This window comes from Anomalospiza imberbis, chromosome Z (genome assembly GCF_031753505.1).
Source record: "Anomalospiza imberbis isolate Cuckoo-Finch-1a 21T00152 chromosome Z, ASM3175350v1, whole genome shotgun sequence".
In the NCBI taxonomy this organism is placed as follows: domain Eukaryota; kingdom Metazoa; phylum Chordata; class Aves; order Passeriformes; family Viduidae; genus Anomalospiza; species Anomalospiza imberbis.
Window position 1 is genome coordinate 36,412,279 of NC_089721.1, and position 27,116 is coordinate 36,439,394.

Below are 27,116 nucleotides of genomic sequence, written 5' to 3' on the forward strand. Positions count from 1 at the left end.
AGGCACATAGTAAATCAGCCAAATGCAAAGACATATAAGCAGAAATGAAGACATATAGCTTATAATTACAATATGAGAAATTATGCCTAGAAAAAAGATTGAATTGAAATTTAGTTTGACCAACTGTAACCAAAAACCTCTGTAAAATGCTATGACTTAAAAGAAGGCTAGGATGATCCTGGAAAAAGTGAAAAAGGGAGTTTGATTCATGTTACCTGAATACCTAACACTGATGAGTCTACCACTGAAATACTGATCATGTATTTTGTATCCCAGATGAATGCAGAAGTAATCAGAGGGGGACCAAATCATATTGTGTGAGAAGTTTTTAGAGCATGTGTCTATGTGGTCATGTGCAGACACAGATTAAGTGTGTTTGTCATGCATTGACTGGCAAAAAAAAAAAAAAAAAACCAAACAAAAAAGAGCTAGGTCTGATTTGAACTGTATATCTGTGAAGCTGCTGGTTTTCTTACCTGTGTGGATGCAATGGGGAAAGCCGAGTCCCATAGTTATGAAGCCATGTATATCCTTTGACCACTCTGGCATCCATTGTGCTTAATGAAGAAGAGGTATGGAAGGTAGAGAAGTGGATTATTTTCTTTTGGTTTTTCATGGAAAGTATTTTTGCTAGGGTAAAGTTTCTTATCTTGTTGGCCTTTTAAAATCAGTAAGGAATTTATCCCCTCTGATATGTATCTTAGTTTCTGGGTGCACGTTTTTCTTCTCATTTTGCATCATGAAATGTTCCCCATGACTGAACAGGTTACTAAGCCAAATGAGCTGGTATTTTGCAGCTCTGGGCATGCATTTGAACCACTTGGTTAATTTGTCCTCTGTGTGTACTTAGGGTTGGGTTGATTTCCCCCAAGTCAGATTGGCAGAGATTTGAAGAGCTCTTCACCTTTCCATCAAGCTCAGTATCTAACTTTCTGAGGTCATTTGGATATAGCTCATGTGTTTCCCTATACTAGAGCCTTTTGAGGGCTTCTCAGTCTCTTTTGCTTCTTGCCTGAGACATGTATTCACTTTTTATTGAAGAAAAAATAAATTCTGTCCCTGAAGTATCTAGCTTTGTTACTGAGATTTTGTGTGGACAATAGCTAGCTATTGTACACAGAAAGCCAGCTGCTGCAATTTAATGGTTATAGGCAGACTAATATTTAGCAAAGTCAAATTTAAAAAGGAAAACCACCCCTCTCCCAGTAAGTTTAGAGACAGATCAGATGAGGAACATGTAATTAAATGTATTCATTATAATATCCCATAAATATTTTCTTACACATGAAAATGGAGAAGGGAAATGCTTATTCTTCATACCTCAAACAAGAAAATATGATCCTTTACCATAAACAGCAATGCTTAGAAATATTTGCAGATCACTGTATAACTGGTTCAGATGAAAAAAGGTATTAAAAGCCCAAACTTGAGGAGAGTAACATTATGTTGTATACTGGATTGAACATTTTTGTAAAATCAAATACTGTTCAGTGTCAGTATTTCTAAAAGTAATTAATTTAATTTCATTTTTTGGAAGTTTGGAATCAATTTTGAAGGAGGTGTGAGAAAACACTGTGTATAGTGAGAAAGCAAATACTTTTGATATGTACAAATTATTTAAGAGAAGTTTAAATTACTTGGTAACAGAAAATACCTAGAATAAAAAATTTACTTTTTACATTGCTTTTAATGTTAATACAGCAGAAAAATGACAAAAGAAAATACCCTGCCTGGGTGCTGAAGCAAACCTATTCAGACAGGAAAATGTGAATATATTTAATACTGGATAATATTAGATACTGGATTAAGAAGAAACCAGGCTGGCTGTGTTTCATTTTTATGTGAAGGCTACATATTTTTCAGTGAATGGATAAGGGCTCAGACAGATGTCTGCCAGAACAAGTTCTTAAATCCTTGCTATACTAGTGATGAAGTGAGATAATCAGAACAGTTCCTTTTGCAAAGAAAACTGGCAAATTTCTTAATCACTTGGCCACTGACTATCTGCTACTGATACTGAAGTATTCACACAGGTATTACCATGCTGTTCTATAGTTCAAGAGTCTAAATATATTACAAAGTGAATTCCAGTCAGGGCTCAGAAATGCATGGTGAATCCAGCAGGGCTTTTCATGTTGCACAGATTATTTTATATAACCTAGGAAAATATATTGTCATTTTACAGGATGATTGCCTGGTATACTGAACATCATATCTGTGTAAACAAGGATGAAGAGTGTGCACTCATGAGAACACAAATGTCTTAAAGTCATAAAAGTCTGTTTTCTTTCTGCTGATGTGCTTTACCTTTCCCTGTCAATATATTGTTTCTTGTTTTTCATAATCATCCTTATAAAAGGCGAAAGTGAATATGAATGTATTTTAATAGGAACTTTAGGAAGTACAGAGAGGAAATTTTCTGTATGAATTACTTAATGGTTTCAATTTGCATGCAGCAGTAAAAATATAATCTCAGTAACTGATTTCTGTATTGCAGTTTAGGAAAACTTTGCACAATTAATTTCACATAAGACTTGCAAAAAATCTGGTTTAATCAGGATATGTTTAGGACTTAATCTGTAAAACAGATTCAGAATGCTAAAGGTATGCCATATACTTAACTGACTACAACAGTTAATACCTTAGAAAACTATGAGTTCCATTTCAAAACAAAAGTATATATCAACTACCTGACCTTTTTCCCCCTGTAAATGATCCTGTCTTGTCTGTGATACTTCAACTGAAATCTTTTTATCAGGATAGAGAGTGTGTTCTGTGTTGTTGAAAAGATTATATTTTCATTCCTTTTATCTTAAGTATCACAGATTTCCAAGGTTTAAGAAATTTGTTTTATAGAAGAAACATTCAATAACTGTTGAGTAAAGATGGTTTTCTTAGTAATACAGGCTTGTAGACTGTTTTGCTAGAATGACCTTTCCAGCAATACAGAACTATATATTGCCTTGGGAATATGCCAGATAGTAATTTATGGCTGTGGAGAGAAGAGAGAACTATCTTTTCTTCCAGTTTATACTTAGCAATGCAGAAGTCTTCAGAAATATTAATTCTTAAATTTGTATGTTAAGATTAACTTAAACATTTTTGCCCATTTAAAATTAATGGTAATTTTACAGCCATATAAACAATCATTTACATGTTTAAGTTCATTTGTATGCTTGAAAATTGAAAGTTTAATAACCTGCGAAATAAACAAAACAAAGTCATGCTTCTACAACTTGTTCATTGGTCTGAGTTTCACCCTATAAAATTAATGGCTTCTTGAGATACTAAAATTGTTCTGATGTACATCATAGTTACAGTCATTAGAATGTATGGTTGTTCTTTCATTATATTATTACAAAATAACAACTCGCCTGTATAAGATAGGGTAATCAGTAGATTTATTTCTCATTTTAACAGAGGTGCTCTTGAATTATTTTGTTTTTTGAAGGTTATGTTTTGAAGGCTCAAAACTGAAAGAGTAAAAATTTTCTTAGATGTCAGGAAGAGATTTATTATTGTGAGTATGGTGAGACACTGGCACAGGTTGCCCAGAAAAGTTGTCTCATTCCTGGGAAGTGTTCAAGCCAAGGCTGGATGGAGCATTGTGCAACCTGTTCTAGCAGGTCTACCTACTCATGGCAGAATTTGGAACTAAATGATCTTTAAGATCCCTTCCAATCCAAACCATTCTATAATTGTATCACATTTGTGATTAATATCTTATATTAGTTTTTTAGCTCCCATGTTTTTATGCTGTCTCTACTCTTTACTTTTTCCTAGAAAAAAAGTGATATTTTAATCAAGGCAATTTTAAGATATGTTGGTGTATTTTATTTTTTTTATTTATCCTATCATATTTTCTAAAAGAGTAAAATTCTTAAGAGTAAAAATATTTTTACACTTGCAACAATATTTTGTATGCATGCTAAAGCTCTATAAACATGAAGGATAAGCATAAATGTATAATCATAAATTAATAAGCATAAATTTTATAATTTATATTTATAAGCATTAATTAGTGTTCAGTGATCAAAACTGGATAATCTGAAAAACACTGGTTTGTTTTGGATAAAGGGATAGAATATAAATAAAAAGTTTCATGGGTCAAGACATTTTCTGAAGTGCATGTGTAGGAAAGATAAATTGCAATTATGGCATAGCAGGCGTGGTTCATCCTCTGTATCAAGCTTTAATTTCTTAAGCTTAATTTTAATACGGCTGGTTTATAGGTAATGTGTTTTACACTTCAGTCTTTGAACATGTAATGCTTTTTTGCAGTAATCCAAAAGCTGTGCTTAAAATTAAATGATACAAATTTTATATTTCTTTTTTATCTTTTTTTTTTCTCATTTTTTGAGGATGTTAGAGATTTGTAAGAAAGGCATGCTAATTATGACCAGAATTATGTCAGTTTTCCTACTTGTACTTTTGTAAACATACATGCACTGCATAATGTATTATAAAATTTAGTTTTGTCATTCTGACACCAGTGAAAAATGACCTGTTTCTTTTTAAGCAAATAACATTAATAGGTAGTGAAATGATGGAAATTTTTGCGTTAGCTTTGGAAACATGTCTACTACACAAGTATTATTTTTGCAAGCATGCAAGAACTGCAAACCAGCAGTTCATTTTGCATCAGAAGCTTTAGATGTTGCATAGTGGGATAGGCAGCAACTGAAACTAACAAGATTAATTGATCCTGACTGATAGAATTTTAGAAACCTATACTTCTGATATTCATAGATATTTAGGTCTAATTGAAATCAAATGTATATAAAAATGCTGGTGTCAAATACAACAGATCTTTTAGTTTCCTTTAGGTTACAGTAAACTATGAGAACATGATAGATGAAACACTTGTTTTCTGTTCATATAAACATAGATTTCTCCACAGATGCAGTACTTGATTAGATATAGAAGTACTATGCCACATCGTTATTGGTTCCCCACAGGAATTACATCTTATTTTGACAGGCTTACAGTATTTTTAGTATGTCATACATTTACTCATGGCAGAAAGCTAAAAATATATTTCAGAAATAATTTCACTTTTTACATCACCATGAGCAAGTCAGCGCAGATTGAAATTTCTGTGCATGTCTTTGCTGTTTCTCTGTAGGTTGGGTTGGTACTGAGAGATGCCTCTATATGCTCAGTTGCTAATATCCAAAGAAGCCTGGAGCTGAGATGGGGATAGCTAGCAGAAATCTTGAGAACCTCACAGTGATCATTTTGCTCTCTGTGTGCCACAGGGAGGAGATTCAGCTGGTGCTGTGTTTCCCAGGCAGGTGCTACACTCTCAGCTGGCTGGTCCCTTTGGGTCTCAGTGTGCCATCTGCAAAATGTAGGACATACTCTCCTAATTCAGCCACGTGCAGGGAGGATAGGTACATTTAGACAGTCTAAATGGTTTGAACCCTGCAGCAACACCCACACTGAGAATCCAGGCCTTGCAGAGCTACCCATCCATAGCAGGCTGGAGGTCTCTGCATGCCCTTTTACCCTTCTGTTTGATGTTTCCTGTTGCGGTTTACTGTGTGTGCTTTCCTTTCAAATAATTGCTTTCTCTTTTCTAGTTTGAGGGTTGCAAGAAAGCCTTTTCCAGACTAGAAAATCTCAAGATTCACTTAAGGAGCCATACAGGTGAAAAGCCGTACCTTTGTCAGCACCCTGGCTGCCAGAAAGCATTCAGCAACTCCAGCGACCGTGCCAAGCACCAGAGGACACACTTGGACACTGTAAGGACACAGAAGTCCCATTGCAGCCCCCTGAACATTAGACCATCTGCTCCTTTCCTCCAGCTTGGTGACAGCAGGTAGTCCATAACCTTAGAGACAGGAGGGTGGACAGTCTGATCAGGCTGTTGAAGCTGCCTCAAAAGTGACCCAGTCATCTAAGTATGCAAGAAGATGGACCCAGGCTGGTCGCTTTCTCCCACTTAGTTGATCTTTAGGGAAACTGAAGCCATCTGCAATATAAAGTGTTTTTATTTGATAAAAAGGGTGGGGTATGTACCAGAAAGTCAAGAGAGAGAGAATAATTTTGTAAATCTAAAAATTTTTGTGCCAACAGATTGTCCCTTGTAAATTTGAGTGATGGCTGAAATTTGTTTAAAACCCTCTGTTTCAGAAAAAAAATAATTGTTTTTTCAGAGACAGTTTCCAAGGGGCAGAAGTCCAGAAATATGATTAAAAGAAAGCCATTTGAATAAAATAGCTGTTTAAAAAAGTAAATTATCCATTTTGAATAATAAAAACTATGACTAGCAAGTTAATAATTTGTACAAGGTGTTTTCAGAAATTCTTTGGGGAACATAAGTGAATAAATTGCTGAATAGCTACTTCCAGGAAACAGTTGGACATAATGTTCTTTTAATACTTAGTATTGTGAACCTACAAGTCTTCAGGCAAGACAGGCAGCTTAGAACAGGCAAGATGAGATATTTATATGAGTTAGATTTATTGAGAATTATTTTAAGAAAACTATAAAGATATTACAGGATATTTTACAGGTATTTTTCTAAAATGAAGTATTATTAGAAAATGTGAGCTGAGGGAGTTGATCAATACTTCACATTAAAATGTGTTTTTTTATGTAATATTTTTAAAACTTCAGTGTTCAATGCTTGGTTGGGGTTTTGCTTGCCTTCTTTGTAATATAATAAACTAACACTTTTTCTTGTTCTCTTTTTCTGAAGCAGATCCTTCTATAATCCTAAACAGTCTTTCTGGGCCTTTACTGCAGTTTCTTTACCTGATACAGGTAAAGAATGTAATTTCTGATTAAGTCAAAGATTGCTCTGAGGGTGGAAGAATTGTAAGTATATCTAGCAATATTCATTGTACTGCTAAGAAAAAAAAAAGGTAATCATGAAAGGTGCTGTAATGAAAACTTTCCTTTTGTTTTTCTTCCTTTAAAGCTTTACTTCATCTTTTCCTTTTCTAACAAATTGTGAAGCTTTCTGCATGTAATAATGTACAATGTTTTTGTTTTGTAGTAATGTGGTTTGTAGCATCCCAAGGCTCAAGAAGTATTCTCTTGAGTTAAAATAATCAGTGATATTACAGTAATTATATCCTTTTATTTTATTTAGAAACCTTATGCATGTGAGATTCCAGGATGTACTAAGCGATACACAGATCCAAGTTCCCTCAGAAAACATGTGAAAGCCCATTCTTCCAAAGATCAACAAGTCAGGAAAAAGGTGATTTTTATGCTGTCTTGACTAGTGTAAAGTTTATGTGAAGAAATCAGTGTTATAACATTAGATGTTTCAATGCATCTTCGAGTACTTGGGTTGATTTCAGACTTTAATTTAGAAAAAAGAGCAAATAGACTGGTGTGGTTTGTATATAGATAATTTCATCTCTGACTTAATGGTTTAATGCTTTATGTTTTCTGCTGTAATGGTTAATCACTAAAGGAACACAACAATACAAAAAAAATTTTGCAAACATAAATTCTTGGTTTCAAATTCTGCCACTTGGTAAATACACAGTACTACAAAATATTGTCCAGTCTCAGATGGAAAGATGGATTTTGAGGGCAGTATGTTGGACTAAGCTCCAAATTGCATTTCCATATTCCAGATATTTCCAATAATACCAAGATATTTCACAATGCTGATTCCCTGTGGATATCAACTCCATGAGTCATCAACTGTTTATATGTATAAGTCCTCTTCTAAAGAGCTAAGTTGCTACCTAAGGAAATTTTTTGGAGCATTTTTCATCATAGCTCCTATTAATCACTGGTATAATGTTTACAAGGTACAACATAGGTAGTAACTGGACCTTTGTGAAGTTATAATTACTAACTAACATTATGCTTTGGTATTTGAAATATTTCCTGACAGTAATAATAATGAAAAATAAGAAAAACAAACCTTGTAATGAAGAATTAAGGTTATTTATGGATTTAATTAAAAATGAAAATTGGCTTAATGCTGAAAAGGTAATTATGAAAATGTGAATTCATCAAAAATAACCATAAAAATAACCATAAAAATTCCAAGGTTATAAAGGCACAGTGGACTAATACTTGAAGCCCTAGGGATCTTTTCTGTTGAAAAGAATGAAACCCTTTGCTGTCACACCCCGTTAGTCATGGATTCCTTTAATATATCATGCCTGACTGGTTTTAATCCTCTCTTTAACCTCCCCCTGCATACCAAGTGACATTATTGTGTCATCTTAGGTTGTTGACTTTCCAAGATTTTACCTGTAAATGTATCTTTGATGTTGCATAGACTTAAATAGCAGGAAGCATATTTGTAAGAGTGGAATCTTACGTGCAGTGCTGATGTTTAAATTGAGTCTTCACACCGGATTCTGTAGATGTATCTTCAAAGATTTGAGTTTTTCCTTGGCTCTCTAAAATGGGATTATGCAATGGGATATAGGTAAAGTTCCATCTCTCAATTATTTTAAGCAAATTCTGTTGATGTGTGTCTATGACTTATCATATAAGGCAAATTATTTTTCTGGAAATCTGCAATGCAGCCAATGTTCCCTTTAATTTCCCGACCCTTAGTTATCCACTAAATACATTTTATTGGGAATCTTCCCAGGTAATTGCATGAAATCCTATATACCAAGAAGATCCCAGCAAAATGCCTTTAATAAAAGCAATTTAATGGATAGTACAATAAAATTTCATTTACTCTTCAAAGGAAAGCAGAGCCATGCAAGAGTAAAGATAGTTGTGCCTGCTTTAATCACCTTTCTGTATTTTGAAAAAATTACTCATAAAAATGAGGGCAAACATGTACACAAATACCATGCAAATATCTGGGAACAGATGCTGAAAATGTTTAATAAAACATTTTTGGTATATTCTCTATGCATCATAATATTCAGTCTGTAATTTTAAAATATTTTGGTTGGGTAAAAAGCAGTGTTTACAATCATATTTTTAAAAGGAAAAATTGCTGACTCTGCCAGGATTTCATCTTTTCATTGGAAAGATAGATGAGATTTCATCTAAGGCACTAAGTCAGTGAAAGAAAGCTAGACAGACAAATGAGAGAATTAAGTGATGATGAGAGGAATGTTAATTCCCCCTCAACTACAATTATTTTTGAAATGTGTTCTCTTTTTAATCTTGTTCTCATTTCAGCTTTGAAAGGACAACAATTTACAAGACTTCTTTTTGTAAGGTGGCTAGACAAGTAAGCCTGTTTTCAGTGGCTACACTTTTTTGATTTCAGTAAAGCACAAATGTCTTTCATCTATGAATTGATGATACTGTATTGAAAATCAAGAATCCATAGCTTTTTTAGTTTGGAAGTATTTTTATTGAAGATAGTGAAAATGAAATTATGGAATATTGTGATACCACAGTCAGCTGGATAGAAACTTTCTAACATGGTTTTGAGTATTAGAGAGGAGGCATTCTTTGCTGCAGTTGCTGGGCAGTTGGAGGATCCTGTCTCTAATCAAATATCTGAATGCCAGGTAAACAGGGTGTTTATCATACAAAAATGATCACATAATAATTAGCTATCCCCCCTTACTGGATGTATATGTTTTACTTTATTTTACATAGTCTCATCCCTTATCAAAAATCCTCATAGGTTCCTTGGGGTCTGTCTTCAATGTCCCATGTCCTTTTTAGGTACCTGTTCCTCAACCCCCACTTTTGAGTAACTGCAATATAATTTTTTTTCATAACTTGGCCTTTGTCTGCCTGGCAGAGCTGAGCTGGCATCTTGCTTGTGATTTGCATGAGTTCTATTTGCTGAAGTTGCGTCCTTTATGTATTTCTCCAAGGCTGTAGTGTTCTGTTCTTCTGTCCTTGATAAAGTAAAATGTTGTTCTGTTCTACTCATATCATTCGAATCATTCTACTCATTATCATGTACATATCGTATCATTAAAAAAATCCAGATCCTGTGCTGTTGGAACACATAAGCACAGGATGGGTCAGTTTGAAGGGGGTCACAGTGGTCATCTAGTCCAACCTTCCTGCTCTGTTATCCCAGAGCACATTGCACAGGATTGTGTGGAACAGTTCTTGAATATCCCCAATGAGGGAGACTCCATGGCGTCTCTGGGCAATCTGTTCCAGTGCTCAGTCGCACTCAGAGTGAAGAAGTTCTTCCTGGTGTTCAAGTGGAATTTCCTGTGCATTTGTTTCTGCCTGTTGCCTCTTGTCCTATTGCCTGGCACCGCTGAGAAAAGCCTCTGAAAAGCCTCCCTTCAGAGACATACAGACATTGAAGAACTCCCTTCTCAGTCATCTCTTCTCAAGGCAAACAGGCCCAGTTCCCTCAGCCTTCTTTGTAAGAGAGACCCAGGGGTCTGAAACCTGTACAGGAGGTCAATACCACTGTTATGGTCTTCATGAAGATCCATTTGTTGTGTAAGATAGCACTCAGCCTTGTACAAGTATGAGATCATTGTCTTTTCCATTCAGGTATAACAGGGAAAGTAATTTGCTACTTCTGTAGCAGCCATTCTGAAGAAATCTGTATTTGTAAATCTAAAGAAAATATTTAATTCACTTTCAAATACTGCAATGCAATTCCCACTGGGAATGGAATGGACTCTCCACTGGCCTTGTAGATCTTGTCATGAATATCTGCAATGTCCATTGCCTTTCTTGAAGGTTTTCTCTTTTTGAAAAGTGCATTTTCAAACAGATAAGAGATAATTAAAAAAGGACAAAAAGTTCCAGTTTTGTGCAGCTGTTGGGCAAAGACAAGATCGATTTAGTAACATTGACCTTATCAACTGAACAATGCAGTGGCTATGCTTTTAGATAGTTTTAATTTTATCCATACCAGTGAATAACTGTTCTCATATATAACAGTATTTTAAGTTGATATGTCCTGCCAAAACACCACCACAACCAATAAAGGTTTAAAACATTGTTTCTATTTAATTAAAAGAAAATGAAATAAATAAAGATACAGCTAGTTAGCTCCATATTTGTGAAAAAAAGGAAAAGATCATTTGAATAATTGACATAAACAAGACCACCTAAAGGGAATGCAAAAGTCTTAGTCTGGACTTTGAATTGAAGAATGATTTATACATAATAATTCCCTTGTTTATCTGACCAGCCTTTGATTTCTTGGCAGTTCTAACAGTGACCAGATCATGTCTTTGATCTTTTTATTTAAATTATTTATGGGTCAGATCTGTTATTTAAACAAGCTTTGAGGTACTGAATGCTTACCTGACAACTGCCTCTAAAAGCTGTCTGTCCTGTAAACCTATACCATTTTAGATCATTCAAATGGGTCTGGAGGAACCTATACAAGGATTCAACTGACCAGATAGGTTAACACCTCAGCAGACACTCAGTGATACTCCTAGGTCACTACTTAGTTTTAGCCTAACACAGGAATTATGTTTATTTTTCTGTTTTTTCTTTTTCCAAGACAGAAATTTTTGTACTCTTTTTGCCAGAAATAAAATATCATAGAGGCATAGCTTCAGGACAGGCAGTCCAAAGGATATTTCTGAAAATTATCTAGACATGATAGAGGTTTTTAAAAATTGTCGTTTACATGGTACATGTACTAAATCACAAAGGAATGGAGGGAATGGTGAGACGGAAGGAGATATGGGCTACGTGCAGAGCTTCTAGATTGATTTTTTTCTTCCTGGTAATCTTTCTTTTTCACACAGATTGGTCAGTTAATGTAAAATGATGTCTGAACAGTCACTCTTGAGAAGTTAGCAAAACATTATCCCCATCACTAATCACATTGGATGCTTCCATCATTTGTTCCTGTGATATCTGACTGGAAGGAAGTTTTTTCAGGTGTTACTGTGCAGAAATAAAGCACAGAATGCAAACAGAATTTCTCTAATCCTGGTGCAATTTATGCATGATTTCTTCCCCATTGCATTTATTGCTCTTCCAACATTGATCAGCTAGCAATGGTAGGAAGTTTTTGGAATACTATTGCTGATTATAATAAGAAAAACGGTGAAAAACTGTACTGCTGAGATGAAGCAGGCAGTATGACACCTCAGCCATATCCACTCCTACTTCAGACTGTCGTAGAGGCTAGTAGTAGAGCAGACAGTCCATACTAGGTATGGAGCACACTGAAAACAATGGGATAAGGATTTAAATGATCTGGCCAAAGCAATTACTGGTGTTCCCTTGCCAAGTGGCCTCTGCTGAGCTTGATGAGGGTTCCCATCTGAACTGAGAGGGCTTTACAGAAGCCACCTTGCTTATAAAGATGCTATAGATATTCCTCTTCTCCCACTGTGCAACCTTCATATTAGAAAAAAGGGAATATAAAATCCTCACCTTTAGAGGCAGATCTTAATAACTGAATTCTTCAGAAGTCTAGTTATTTTATATTCCTTTTCTAAAAGTTCACTTCTCTCTTAGAGCCCTGTAACGTATAATGTATATAGAATATAGAATAGTTTGGCTTGGAAGAGGCCTTAAAGAAGATCTAATTTCAGCACCACTGCCATGGGCAGGGACACCTCTCTCTAGACAAAGCTGCTCAAAGCCCTGTCCAGCCTGGTCTTGAACACTTCCAGGGATGGGACATCTACAGCTTCTCTGGGCAACCTGTTCCAATGTCTCACAACCCTAACAGTAAAGAATTTCTTCCTGACATTTAATTTAAACCTACCTTATTTCAGTTTTAAGCCAGTGACCCTTGCCTATCAATACAGTTCCTGAAAAAGGGTCCCTCTCCAGCATCTCTGTAGTCCCCCTTCAGATACTGGAAAGCTCCTGTGAGGTCTTCTTTTCTCTAGGTTGATCAGCCCCAGCTTCCTCAACCTGTCTTTGTAGGGGAAGTGCTCCTATACTCTGATGAAATTTGTGGCCTCCTCTGGACTCAATCCAATGGCTTTACATCCTTCCTGTGTTGGGACCCCAGAGCTGATGCAGCACTGCAGGCGGGCTCTCACCAGAGCAGAGCAGAGGGGCAGAATCCCCTCCCTGGCCCTGCTTCCCACGCTGCTTTGGATGCAGCCCAGGACACGTTTGGCTTTCTGGGCTGTGACCACACACTCTTGTTGAGTTTTTTGTCAACCATCACTCCCAAGTCCTTTTCCACAGGGCTGCTCTCAAACACTTCTTAGCCCAACCTGTAGTATGATATACAAACCTGTCCACCTTACAATGAAAACAAGAAATGGGAAAAAACCCAGTTGCTTAAGACATGATGTTCTCCTATTGAACAATGTTTCTTTGGAACTAAGACATACAGGTGTTTTCAAAAGGTTAACATGGGAATTTCTATTAAGTTTTGAGAAATTGTCTGGCTTTCTATTACGTGGGTTATGTCAGCAATTATATTATCCAAAATAATACAGACCTTTTTGCATCTTACAGAGCTGCATACTTCATGATGGTTCATTTTTAAATTATTTTACAGTACAGTAGAAACAGGGTTTTTATTTTGACTACATATTGATTTTACAACACAACTGATGAAACTACCAGTTTGTTTAAAGATTCTAGAAAAAACAAATCTTTTTACCAGTCTTTAGATTTTGTGACTAACACAAGAAGAAAACAGTGTGGGGATTTTTTTTAGCTTGTATCCTTTGTTTGTTAATTTAATTATGGCTTTCCAGTTTTTTTTTTTTCCTTTCTTTCTCAGTATTTGAAGTAAGCTTTTTTTGTGGCTCAGGAAACACAGTGCTTATTGTGTTTTTTGTGTGAAAGGAATTATTTTTTTTAAATATTTTTCTAACTCAAAATATTTAATTGATAAGGAAGGTGGGAGGCAAGGACCCAAGCATTACATCACTGGTGTTTCAGGTCATTCAGGCACTATGCTAATTGCCAGTGGCAGTCTCCATTATGTGACTATATTAATCTGGATGAAGTGCTCTGTTTGTGAACACCTTCCTCATTGGGAGCAAACATACTACCATATGAGATAAGTGGCTTCTGCATCTTTCAGTTTTTGGTTGACCTTATTCAGACTCTTAGTTCAGATTTCACTGTTGAAACTGCAAATGGGAGAGAATGGGTTGAAAGAGAAGCAAACCTATTTTCTTGCTTGGAGACAAGTTGAAAATAAGGATATTTTGTCTCGTTTGTTCTCTATGAAGTCCACTTAAAGGATGTCACCAATGCAAAAATAAGTGTATTCAGGGCCACAGGGTCAGTGAACAGTGCCCATGGCAACTAAGAAACTATTCTGCAGAAGAAAATGCAGTAAGGAGTGTTTTAATCCCCAACTTCAACCCCTTTACTTCTTGTCTTCAGAATGAAATATAAGTCAGACACCATGTTGTGCAGCAATTTTTCATGAAAGGCATGTTTGCAAAAAGGGATTACGAACAGGCAGCAGTGTTTAAGGAATTTAATCATACAATTTGTTGGAAAACTGTTGAGACTAGTAACAACCCGTTCTTTTGAGTGTGGTCAGCGAGACATCGGAAACCAGGCTCTGGAAGCCATGTACCGCTGGCTGTGGCTGACCGCCCTGCCCCCCGCCAGCCACTGCAGCAGCAGTAGTGTGTGCTGTGTTGGGATGTACAAGGCACGCTTCACAAGGAAGATCCATTGTGAAGGATATGCTTTGCCAGCACTACATTTAGAACTTTGCTCACCAGGGAGAAGGAAAAGTTGAAACCCCCACAGTGGTTTTCATGGTGTTCTGACAGCTGCGGCAGTTTTATAACCAGGAGATTGGTGGTTCATTTTACTAATTTGTTAATGTTTGTTATTCCATATACTGATTCCTTCCTGCACTTGGTTTCTGTCCTGAGTTTATACTTCTGTGAGCTCTGGCAGTGTGACACGTTGAAAAGTGCATAAGAAAGAAAGAATAAGTGCTGTCACTCTCATTACATTAACACCCAAGGCAGAAAAAAAACCCCAAACAACCCGGATTGTCTCAAAATTCTGTAAACAAGTTCATGCTCATAGCATTTCATGTTCTTCAGGTCTGTTTTTGGTATCAAACAATATCCTTTTCTCTTTGTCTTCACTTCCCTGCAAGAGTATATACATGAACATGGTCTTGATAGAGAAGGAATCTTTCTTTCTTTAGGTGGCCTGGTAGAGAGAGTCATGGATGGACTTGACAGTGCTGGGTGTACACTTGGACTTGGTGATCATACTAATATTTTTCAACCTGAATGAGTCTATGATTCTCTAATTCTATGTTTCTCATTAATCTGTCACACTTCAGTCTGGGCTTTGAATGCACTGCATTGTTCATTATGCTCCTTAAGCAACACCAGGGTCTGAGCAAGCAAGATTTAAACTGTGCATAGGATGCCTAGGAGGTTGCAGTTCAGCACCCTGACACCAGCACAAATACCCTTCAAGTCTTTAGTACTGTCCTCAACAAGGGTTCCTGTTCCAGGGTGAGATCTCTCTGATTTCACACTGTTGGGTCTGGATGTGGGCAGCAGCATTGGCAGGTGCTGATTTTGGAATCCTCAGTACTGCTCCTGAAGCAGCCATATATTGGCCTCATTTGCAGTGCCCATTTGAGGAGGGCCTTCATCCACCTATTTTTCTTCCTCCCTGTGATGCAGAGCTCTCTGCCCTTTCTCTGGCACAGCAGTTTGTGAGACTGTTCTGTAAACTGAATTATGGCTTTAAGAAGAACAAAAAACCCAGCCTGACACATAAATGCCCTACAGTAAATCAGAGACAGTAGAAAATCAGAATGTTAGCAGTGCCAGCCTAGCCAGCACTTCACATCATTGTCTCGCCTGATAAAGACAGTAGAACAGAACAGCATTTCACCCTGATAAGGAGAATAGAACTGCACAGCCTTGGAGAAACAGATGAAGGATGTAATTTAGGCAAACAGAACCCACCCAAAATGCAAATAGAATGCCAGCTCAGCTCTGCTGATGAAGCAGAAATTATGTAAAACAAGGATATTGCGCTTACACAAAAAAGGGGGTTGAGCCACATAAAAAGGACATAGAATGTTGAAAACCACCAAAGAAGATCCCAGAGAACCTATAAGGACTTCTGATAAGGGGTACAAGTATGTAAAATAAAGTAATATGTAAACATCTAGCCAGTGGGGATAGCTGAAGTATGTGTGATTGGTGTGTATGATTAACACTCTGTTTACGTGATGCTCAGGACACTCAGCTGGAGGGAGGATCCCCTGAGTGATCTGTGCACTGCACTAAAGAATGCCTGCTCTCTAATAGTCAAAACCGTGTTGGAAAATTCCTGTCTGGCTGATGTCGGTATCATGCCATGTAGCACACTAAACAGACAACTCACAGACAATGAAAATGTACAGGGATGCCTTGAGGAATCTTTGCAAAAGTAAAAATGATATGGCTGAAGGCTAATGATTTTGACCTCTTGATAGCAGAGTGGTAGAGTTTTTCAGTTCTAGTCCTAGACTCTCTTCAAGATAGTATTTTGAAAAGAGTATTTTCATATATGACCTGGTACATGCATGCATCAAAGTTCAAGAGGAGATAAATACAGAATTAAATATTTAAAGTGAAGGCCAGTGTTATGTAAAGGATGCTGCAGTTAAAAAAAAATTAAAAATGAAATCTGAAAACCTCTTTCTGTATAAACAATTGTTGACATTATTAATCTACAGATTACCATGGCAATTTTCAGTAATCTGTGATAAGGAGAAAAGTATGTTTGTGCTAAATGAAGAACCTGGTAGATAAGTATGTGTTTATTTTACAGATTTTTCCTCTCATGAAGTGAAAATTTGCTGAACAGATGTATTTTCAGAACGGGAAAGCAAATAATTCTGCAGTACAAATGTTTTCTTTGTCAGGCTGCATTTACTTGGAAAAACAGATGCTTAGCAATATTGCATAATAGCTATATCCCCAAATCAGCCTGGTACAAAACAGTAGGTTTTTTCCTGCTTTTTGAATTGAACAGGTCAGCTATTAGATTGATGTTTACAAAAAAATCAGCTGCAAGCCTCTTGGAACTGCCTGAAGAAGAGGATGAAATAAAAAGGGCCATAGGTATAATTTGTATAACATTTCAGATTTGATACAACCTGATGTGGGACAGGAAGAGAGGTAATATATGTGTGTGTGTCTGTGTCTGTGTCTCTCTGTGTGTATGTTTGTTCAAACATCTGTATGATTGCTTTTCAATTTTCAACTGGACTGTGGGTTTTTTGTTTACTTTAGAAAAAAGGCCACTGCACTCACTCAAACTGTACTTCCCTTCTTTAAAGTAAGATTCTCAGGGTTTTTTTAAATTAGAAGTTTCCTACCAGATCTGTCCAAGCTGCAAATTTTCTCTTAAAGTGGTCTTCTTGGTGGTCTGTATCATTTTAGTGATGATTTAATGCAAAATATTCCTCAAATTAGAATAGTACCAATCAAAAGAAAACTCTCTTTTCTATACATAATAAAAGCATTTTAGAGTTAATTTTAGTGTTCTCAATCATAATGCAACAGTGTCTTCCTCTTATAATATTGCTTAAAATCAGAATTTCTTCTTGACTTGAAATTTGCCAAAGTTACCTAATTGTGTAGGTTCCAGGTCCTTTTGATTTTTAATGCAAGATGCTGAAGACACATTTTTAATGTGTTTTCCTGATCTATGCTAGAACATGAAGATGGAAACCATTTTTATATTGAACTTAAATGTTCAATATAGTAAAATTTTGAATGTAGCAAAAGTAACTATTTCTTGAATAGAACCTAACATCACTACTGTGCAGGTGGGCTACTTTAACTTGATTTTTTTTGTTTTTTCTGGCCAAGTGTTTAACTGAAATGGGATCTAAAAGCAGGGAAAAGTAGCGCACACACACACACACACACACACACACACACACACGCAAGCGTGCACACGCGCACGCACATGCACATGCACACACATCTCTGAAAATTGTGACAGATACTTAGCAGAACATTTCCCTCTAGAAGTCCTGCAAAGATGACTCACTGAAAACAAAGGGTGCAGAGGAATCCTTACTGTCTTCATTGCTTCATTGCCCCAAGATGTCTGTAACCTCCAGAGGCAAGAATTAGGACAATTTTTATTGATTCTGTGTCATTGTCTGTTGTCAGAAAGGTTTAATAGTGTGCAAGACAGTGCTGGACCTTGAAGCTGATCTTTGTGAGTAAAAGGATGATCTGTGTCCAGCAAGAAAAACCATAATATGAGTAAATACTGTCTTACAGCATTGCTTCATATACTTAAAATATTTCTTTCTTAAAACATCACTTTAAACTTAAAATGGTGACATCTGTATAACTCTCAATGTCATGATACTAGCAGGACATAATTTTACTCTAACTGTACAAGTAAATATTAAATTACTGATACTCCTTCAGAAAAGCTAGTACAATGTGGCTCTGCATAGACAGGTCGTGCTTTGCTCTCGCAATGCCAGCTTAAATTACAGACAATGAAAATGAGTAAAAACTACCTACTTTGAACTTGACATTAATAAACTTAATACACAGACTGTGTGAATAGCAGAAATTCCTCCTTTTCTTTATACACACAACAAAAACACTTCTATAAAACTATTGCAGTTAGTGTAAAAAAAATTCCTATCAATGAAACATACGAGTATTTAGGGGTTTTTTTTTTGCTTGTATTAGACATGGCAGACATGTATCTAACCTGCATAAAAATAAATAGACTATAACTAATGTCTCACTTACATATGTAAATACTAGGTGCACAACATGCATATATATTGAGCACACATTTATGTAAGCAAGATTTAAAATGTTAAATTTGATAAGTGGCATGTTTGAATGACTGAAGGTGTCTAGACTTTGCTGAAGAATTAATCAAGTTAGTCCAAATACGTACAGGCAGGTTTTGAAGTTATTGAACTATTTTGTGTGGTTTAGGATTTCTCAAGCTATACTGCTTCTTTTCTTATGAAGTGTATTCATAAACACACCTATCATATGTTTTCCTTGATGGTGTCTGGCATCTCTTGTACAGAAACAATGCTGAAGAAACTAATCAGGTCATACATAAAGGTGCAGATCTCAGATAAAACACATATTAATGTGAGAAAAAAAAATTAAAATCATCTTTCCTTGTAAGGAGACATTTTCTCTGGGATTATGTCATGCATTAAATCAACAGCATGCCTCTGCTTTTGAACTCAATTATAATGAAATTGAAAACTGGGAATAAGAATCTTACACCCTTCTAATTATTTCTGTTTGTTTCATTTAATTTGGGTGATTACTTATTCATATGCAAAATGTGCAGGAGCAGAATTTCCATCCATTGTTCCGAAAGGCGATAAACACTAGCTGATTTTCACAGAAGTAAAACAGTTGTAAACCATGACTGAAATATTATTTGTTTTGTATATTAGAAAAAACTGCCACATTGTGAAAATGGAAATGCTTCTGTATTTCCAAATACAAAACTTCACATGTCTTACCATACAATTGAGCTATTAAATTCAAAAACTATTATTTGGAACAAATATTAAATACAGGGGAGTTTTAAGTGAGCAGAGCAATTGATTGTTAACTTGCACTTTGGTCAGCCATAAATTTAGGTTACCTAACAGCACACAGAAAAAGGCTGTGCTCACCATGTCAGACTTGTCAGTTATTGATTTCACCATTCAGTGAGGTAACTTTATGGCCATACAGTTATTAAAAACAGATTGCCAAGTTTTCAATCCCAGCACAATTGTATGGCTGATAGCTGAGTGGTCATGAAAGAAGCAAGATGATCATGGGGAAGTGACGTATTTCAGTCACAGTGCTGGGAGATCTGTGCTGGGATACAATTCATATAGAAGTCAAAGAGAGTGTCAACTTCTTTTTGCACTTGGATGGTAAGTCTACAGTCCAGGCTGGAAAAGAAATGCAGTGTTGCTAGAACTGAGCAAGAAATGGATGGCAGCAGTTATAGCTGGTCAATTATTATTTTTCCTTTATAGCTTTTTTAACTGAAGATAAACTTTTACAGTTGTAATGAATGGTTTGTGGATATTACTTGGTTTTAAGATTATTTGTCTTTTCATTGTCTGTTCTGTGTTTCTTGATATACTAAAGAATAATAATAGCCCTGCATTTGTCAAAATGCAAGATGTTGCTTTCAGTTAAAAATTTTAATTAAATTTAAAAAGTTATTAAGTTTTCTATGAAATATATAAAAATATGTGACTGAGAGTGTATGGGATTATGCCCTTTTCTGACTTGTGACTGTATTTCTAGCCCTTGTGTTTGTAAATACTAATCAACAATAGCGAATGCATGAAATAAGAGCTATCTGCAGAAATCAGATCACAGCTGTCTCACAGTGTTTCTTTCTCTATTTTTGGTTTTCTGTTGATGAGCCTAGGTTTTCTTCATTTTTATAAGTTTTGAAAAGGCAGAAAATGTATGCCAGCACAGATTGACAGGATAGATTTGTTCTAAATATCAAAGGATATGATATCAAAGCAAGATTCCTGAACAGCACAAATTAGAAAAATCTGTAAAATAGGTGGTTGTCTGTTTTATTTTACAAGAATGACTTAATTCTTGTAACTAATGTGTAAATACTTAACTCTCCTTTTCTTGTTTTTCTCACTGTTTTATCCATGTGTGTTATTTGATATAGAAAATTGATCTGTTACTTAAAAAAAATTCTGACAACTTTACACAGGCATCTTCTGTGATTGTGTATTCTGTATGATAGAATCCTGATTCTTTTATAGAAGTCAGATTTTTCATATTATATTCACTTTAGATTCCATAGAAATTTAAATTCACATAAGGTTTATTAATAATATAACTGTAAGGATTTAAATAGGATATATTTGACATTTAATTTCACAAGCACTAAGTTTCATGAAAAAGCTGTGTTACTAGTGATAGCAGGAAACCTAGCACAATTACTGGATGATAGCAGACAATGGCATGTGCCTAAGTGGAAGAAACATTTGTACTTGCAATAGATTGTAAATACTGGATAACAAACAAAATAATTTGTCAGGGTATTTCTTCCCTTCTTCCCCATCCATTCTCCCCCTTCCTACAATTCTAGAATAACAAATGTACCCCCACAGTGTACCTTTGGGCTTAATAATGTCTGGTTAAGTTTTTAAGATAGGAAATCTCCAGCATGCAGAGTGTGTGCATAGGAATCACAGGCTATGTAGTATCTCCAGCTACAGGGTTGGGTGCTTATGATGTGCAAGACCAACTCTCCACTCACGTGTCATGGTTATACAGTAGTGCGTATTATCAAAAGTAATTTGAGTGTTAATCAGCATTTTGTGGCACAAGGGTCATCTTGTGGCAATAGGTCTTTTTATGGTTTTATGTGTTAAGAATCATTTCCTCTTCTTTCTTCATTTGCCTCATCCCTGGGGTGCTCAAGGCAAGGTTGGATGGTGCTCTGAAAAGCCTGATCTAGTGGAAGGTGCCTCTTCCTGTGGCAAGGGTGTTGTAACTTGACTCCTTCAAATTAAGACCGTTCTGTGATTTATTTCTGAGTATAGTATGTGCACAAATTTGTCTTGTGGTTCCTTTTCCTCTCCTTAGGAGTTGTTTAGAGGTGCTAGGCTATCTTCTAGTTAACTGTTACCTGCTCTCCCCCATGGCACCAAACAAGAGAGGAGAAGCCTCAGTGACCTCTGTGAGATTTTCTTCTTGGGAAAGTGCAGCACATCCAAGTGCACTAGGTCAGGGCTCTTTCCATCATGCTGCACGAACCTGGATGACATGAAAGGATATTTATGAGCATCTCAGCCACTGCAGTAGCCCACATGTGTGTAAGCACAGACCTTTACTTTCCAGGCATTTAAATGAATACATCAACCACAATGACTTTAAGGAACAGGCAAATTTTTGTTATATATAACATTAACATCAGGCAGGAGATCAGGACAGGCATCACTCCCATCAGCAGCATCCAGACAGCATCCTGCACCAGCATCCATAAGCTGTCCTAAACCTCAGGGTGCAGTTTGGCATTACCACCATCCTTGTTAGGGTGCTGCATCAGGCTTTTTCCCCCTTTTTCTTATTTTGGTGTTGATATTTTTTTTTTAATTGTAGTTTTTTCTGCATTTTATTGCAGTCTCACATGGAGACTCTCCATCCAGTTTCATCAAAAGGAAAACACTTGTTATGAATTTGTTTATTAACTGTTTCTAGAGTGAAATTTCTGGTGATCAGCCAGATCTTGCTGTTGGTGGATCAGGTACCAGGCAAGTGGCTATGCATGCAGCTAGGATTACTGGCCATGACAGAGCACTCTAAGTTCTGCAGTAATGTGAAACAAATATAGTCCTAGTCTGTTTAAGAATGGTGTGTCAAGACAACTTTAGTCCATATTGAAGTGGTCCTATTTCCACTTGCCTGTACATTACCTCTCATAAGTGGGTGTTCCCAGTCAGTCACTCATTTCCAGTGTTATGAGCACCTTTACTCATCCTATGGTGAGGTAGTTTAGGGCATTAAACAAGCATGAAAATATTTGTATTCATTTGTATTCATTATAGTACCCCTGGTACAAGCATGTCAGATATTTGATAAATGTTCAATACCCGTTAACTAGGCCACTCCTCTTTTTTGCAGTGTGTGACAAAAGAGCACTGAAGTCCTTCTGTCCAAGATCCTACCTGTACAAGCAGTGCTTGACCTAAGTCTTTTAAGAATCTGGAAGTGTTTTCTTCCTCAGATTCAAAAAGTGCCTGCTAGATTGAAAGGAAGGTATTAATGATGATTTAAAAGAGGTTTCTGATTGTGCTCCATTTCTTTCTCTAACCTCAACATTTCTTCATTGTAATTTTTCACTGTCTTAAAGATTTTGTGATTCTTTCCTTTCTTTTGTCCATGGCCACCTTTTGTTATAATTTCTCCTTTTTTATCTTTTGTTTTTTAGTTACGATCAAGCTCAGAGATTGGCCAGGACATCCTGAATGACTGTCTTGCAAGCCAGCCCCTCCAGCCAGCCCTGTCACCACATAATGCTGTAGATAACACCATGGGACACTCCCCAGGGCCTGCTTGTGAAATTTACCCAGGTATAAAATAAGACAGATAAAAAGCTGCTGTATTATTCCTCACTTAATATTAGGGATCATTTTTTAGAGTAGAATGTACTCTGAAATCCATATCTCATAAGAAGGATAGAATATGAAAAGCAATATAAAAAAACCCAGATTTTGAACATGTTTTTATATGTTTTTTGGAGGGAAGGAGAAATAATCATACTATACCCATGAAAAAAAAATGTCCAGCTCTGTCTGCTGGACAGTCCAAACACAGGCTGACAGTGGCTTAAACAAACTTCTGCCCATGACAAGCTGAGTAAAGCTGCTGCCTCCAGCCAGCTCTCAGTTGGCAATTGTCTGCCATCATGATGTTTCATAGACAGCTTCTGAGACTGAGGCATTACTTTCTCTCATTCCTTCATTGTGTTTCAATACTTGATGTTTGCAGCACTACTAACTATCAACCTTCTTTAATATAATAATGTGTTTTGGTAATTTCTTTCCTGGCACTGCTTTGTATTATATGGCAATTTTTATGGTAATTTAATTATTATGGTAATTAATCAATGTACTCTTATCGGCATTAATTTCTGTGTAAGTAATAATCTGCTTTCTCTTACATGTATTCCCAGCTACCTATCACTTGGCAAAGTTCTTGTAGTTCTATTCACTTGTGTTGTTTCACATCAGTTAGAGGCTACTATGTCTGGCATAGAGCAGTCTGTGTCAATCCATTTTGACAACTACTTGATGCAGTTGAAATAAATTGTTTCATTAACTACTCATCAGGATGCTGCAGGATAATATACTATGTGAACAAATGAAATAAATCCAACAGGCAGGGAATTATTTTATTGAAATGGCAACATGAAAATTTTTCATGTCCCATAGAGAGGAAAGTAAAATACACAAAAACATTGTGTTTTGCCTCAGAGAAGCTACCCTTCAAAATTCACTGAAAACATTTTCTTTTTTTTTTTTTGTAAATATAGCTTTGGGACTTCTGAAAAGTTAAACACATTACTTTTACTGGGTACTGCTTGAGACAGCACATTAGCTGAAGTGTCTCTGTGCTACTTTTAAAGTAGAAGGAGGAATAGATTTTCATTCTTCCAGTGGTGTCCAATCAAACTTTTCTTACTTGAAGGTGACTTCACTTATTATTGATGCACATTTAAAGCAAAGGTAGGTTTTTTTCTTGTAGAAGAAGTCTACAGAATAAATGTTTGAAAGCAAACTATTAGTAATAGGTAAGAAATGTCAGAAGTATATGTTTATGAGGTGAATTTTCACCTTTTTATCTTCTGTAGCAAAATTCACACCTGTGAATGAGAAAATGATGACCTGTGCAATCATTTCCTTGAAGACTGATCTATGGTGAAGCTACCTCTAATGCAGTCTTTCTTCTGCTAGGATTGCAGCATCCGTGGACATATTTCAGCCCAGAAAGATGTTTTATTGGTGACAGTGCCCCCAGGGGAACCGATTTAAACTCTAGGATTTTATCAAGAAGCTCAAATCATTAGCTCAAACATATTTACTAGCATAATGTAAATTTTAGAGGTAGAATTTTATTCTGTAACCTAGGCCTGAACAATTTTTTTTTTTTAAAGATAGGAAGATACAACAGAGAAACACGAGAGGTAATATTTATCTTTTAGACAGACTATCTAATTGATTCTCTGGGTTCATAAAATATTTAAGAGCATGTATTTGTCTGCCAGTCAACATCAGCATAAGCTACCTGATACAAATGTCAGTAGAAATAGTTGGATAACTGGATTTTCAGAGATACAAAAATTTGAATTAGTCTGATTTAAACTTTTTTTTTTTTTTTTTTAAGAGGTTACCAGAAAATAAGGTTACAGGATTTGGGATCAACTAATTAAGACATTTGAACTAAGTCCTGTATTGCTTTTTGTTTAGTCAGTAAGGAAACAGGCAGGAAACTTTCCTTATTGGAAAAAATACAAGAGAGAACACATAGAAAATTATTAACCAGTTAAAATTTTTGTATGTATTACTGAGGAATCTGGGCCAGTGACAGCAATTATGCTCTTCAAGAAATTTGTAATTTTTACAGATGAAGGGAAAATGTAGAAAGCATTTCACATTTTATGAAACTGTTCTTTTTGTTCACTAGTTCTAAAAATACAGATCTTAGGAATGTTGACACATCTTCTATAATAGAAAAGTATAGAACATTTGCAGCCTTATTCAGACAAAAATTTCCAAGACAATAAGCATGGCTGTGATCATTCATACCTGGTTTTATGGAAATGTCATTTGGAAGCAGGAAAGAATACTTACTTATTTTCATGTGGGTTTTCTTCTTCTCTTTGTATGGAAAAAAATACATCAGAAAACCCTTAGTTTTCTTAGTTGCTAAGAGTTGGCACTACAGCTTGGCAGGAGGGGTTGCATGTTGGTGTTTGATCATTTATGAATATTGTTGTTGTTTGCTCAGTTTTCCGTGTTGTTTCCTGCTTGAAGTATTATGTCTCTCTCTTACTTTCAGCAGCTGTGATCCCCAGCACACAGATAAATCAAAGTGGAACAGCAGCTAGGGCGGTGTCCTTGTCCCACCCCAGCAGCCACTCTTCCCCAGGACACAACATACAGGGCAGTCCTCTGCATCCTCCTCAGATACCTGTTCTTGCAGCTGTGGACTCAGAGAGGTAAGAGCCTGTGCTTCCCAGCTTGAACCCGAGGCTGGACTGTCTTCAGAGCTGCCAGGATAGGGAAAGATACAGTTGTCAGTGCACAGAAAGGCACTGGTGGCAGCCCTGGCCTAACAACTGCTCTGGGTAGGGGTTTATCAGGAGGAGAGGTGAAATGGACTGTGTTATTCCAGTCTGAGAGGGAGATTTTCCATCCATCTCCGTTTCAGGGACTTCCTCCTATCCCTTCTTGATCCCAATGAAGGGCCCAAGCAAGGAAAATGATACTAGCTGGCACACTGAACTTCAGATGACCACAGCCATACCTTAGAGAATGGGGACCCTGAGATTCATGTTTCTGATTACTTGTGGGAAAAGAGTCATGTTCTGTTAATATTTTCCCAATATTACGCATTTCTGAAGGAATACCTTGCCTTTTTTTTAATTGCCATTTTATGAAGAACAATATATAATGAACAATATTTTATTTCACTAGTTTTTGATTTATTTTGTGACAGTTATGTACGTTTTATTATATGCTGGCTAGGTATGGTAAATTCTATGATTTTAGATATTTCAGTGACATAAAAATCAATTGCTCAGATGTGTTTTGATTTTCATCATTAGACATTCCTTAAATTATTTTCAGCACTCTTTCCAATGATTTAGACAGTGTATGGTACTACAGATGTGGAAATCTATAGGTCATTGAGCCAGAAGTCTACCAAATCAAAAGTCTGAAGAAGCCTAAGTAAATGGTTTTTAGTGGAAAAGTCAGGAAGATAACATCATCACGCTAAATACTAAACTCTTACTATCTGCTCATGGATACTTAAACATTATTTTTAAAATTTTTTTCAGTGCTCTAAGTGATAAATCGCTGTATTTAATTTTCATGAGTGACAGATATGACAGTAATTTGAAGAGTAAAAAATCCCCAATTATAAACCTGAAAACAACATTCACTAGATTTCAATTACTGGTAAATGAGCATAATTTCTTTGGATGAAAGCAATATTCACTCTGCCTTGTATCAGGAAGACAGAAGAACATGATATCTTGGGAAATTAACAACAGGTGAAAGTATGTTTTTATTTCAGACTTCACATGTGAATTCAGCCAGTTCTGGAGCTACTGGAAGTTGTTGAGCTTTTTGTGCATCAGTCTGAAATGGAGCTTACTGCCACATGATCACTGGGGTGCCTCTGCTTGGTTCATTCCTTCCTCCCCACTCCTGTCCCCATGATCCTGGTCTTTTTCCCTTGTGCTGGCTCCGGCCCTCTGCGCACACCTCTGGGACTGTTCATGCTCTCTTGCCTGACACACAGGCTCTTCTGTTCCAGTGTAGTTTTCTCTTCAATGCATGGCCTGTCCATCCATACCCAATGATTGCCAGAGCATGAGGTGACAGGCAGGGACATATTAATAGTTGTTATAGGTATAAATGTCATTGTAAAAGACAATGATCTTATTAGCCTATTTCTGAGGTTCTTCTGCTGTAAAACCAGAGCAGAGGTACCTAGATTGAGACTTCCTTCATTCAATTCATTGAATGCATT

General features: G+C 36.3%; 1 protein-coding gene across 2 annotated transcripts in view; it reads left to right on the top strand.

Annotated features, from left to right (window-relative positions):
• Positions 1 to 27,116, top strand: part of GLIS3 (GLIS family zinc finger 3) — a 195,149-nt gene that overhangs the window by 151,708 nt on the left and 16,325 nt on the right. For both annotated transcript variants that reach the window (XM_068177058.1, XM_068177057.1), the window contains exons 4-7: positions 5,583 to 5,744; positions 7,100 to 7,210; positions 22,786 to 22,927; positions 25,419 to 25,575. In XM_068177058.1, coding sequence (XP_068033159.1) covers positions 5,583 to 5,744; positions 7,100 to 7,210; positions 22,786 to 22,927; positions 25,419 to 25,575 — 572 coding nt within the window. The remainder of the gene's footprint in view (positions 1 to 5,582; positions 5,745 to 7,099; positions 7,211 to 22,785; positions 22,928 to 25,418; positions 25,576 to 27,116) is intronic.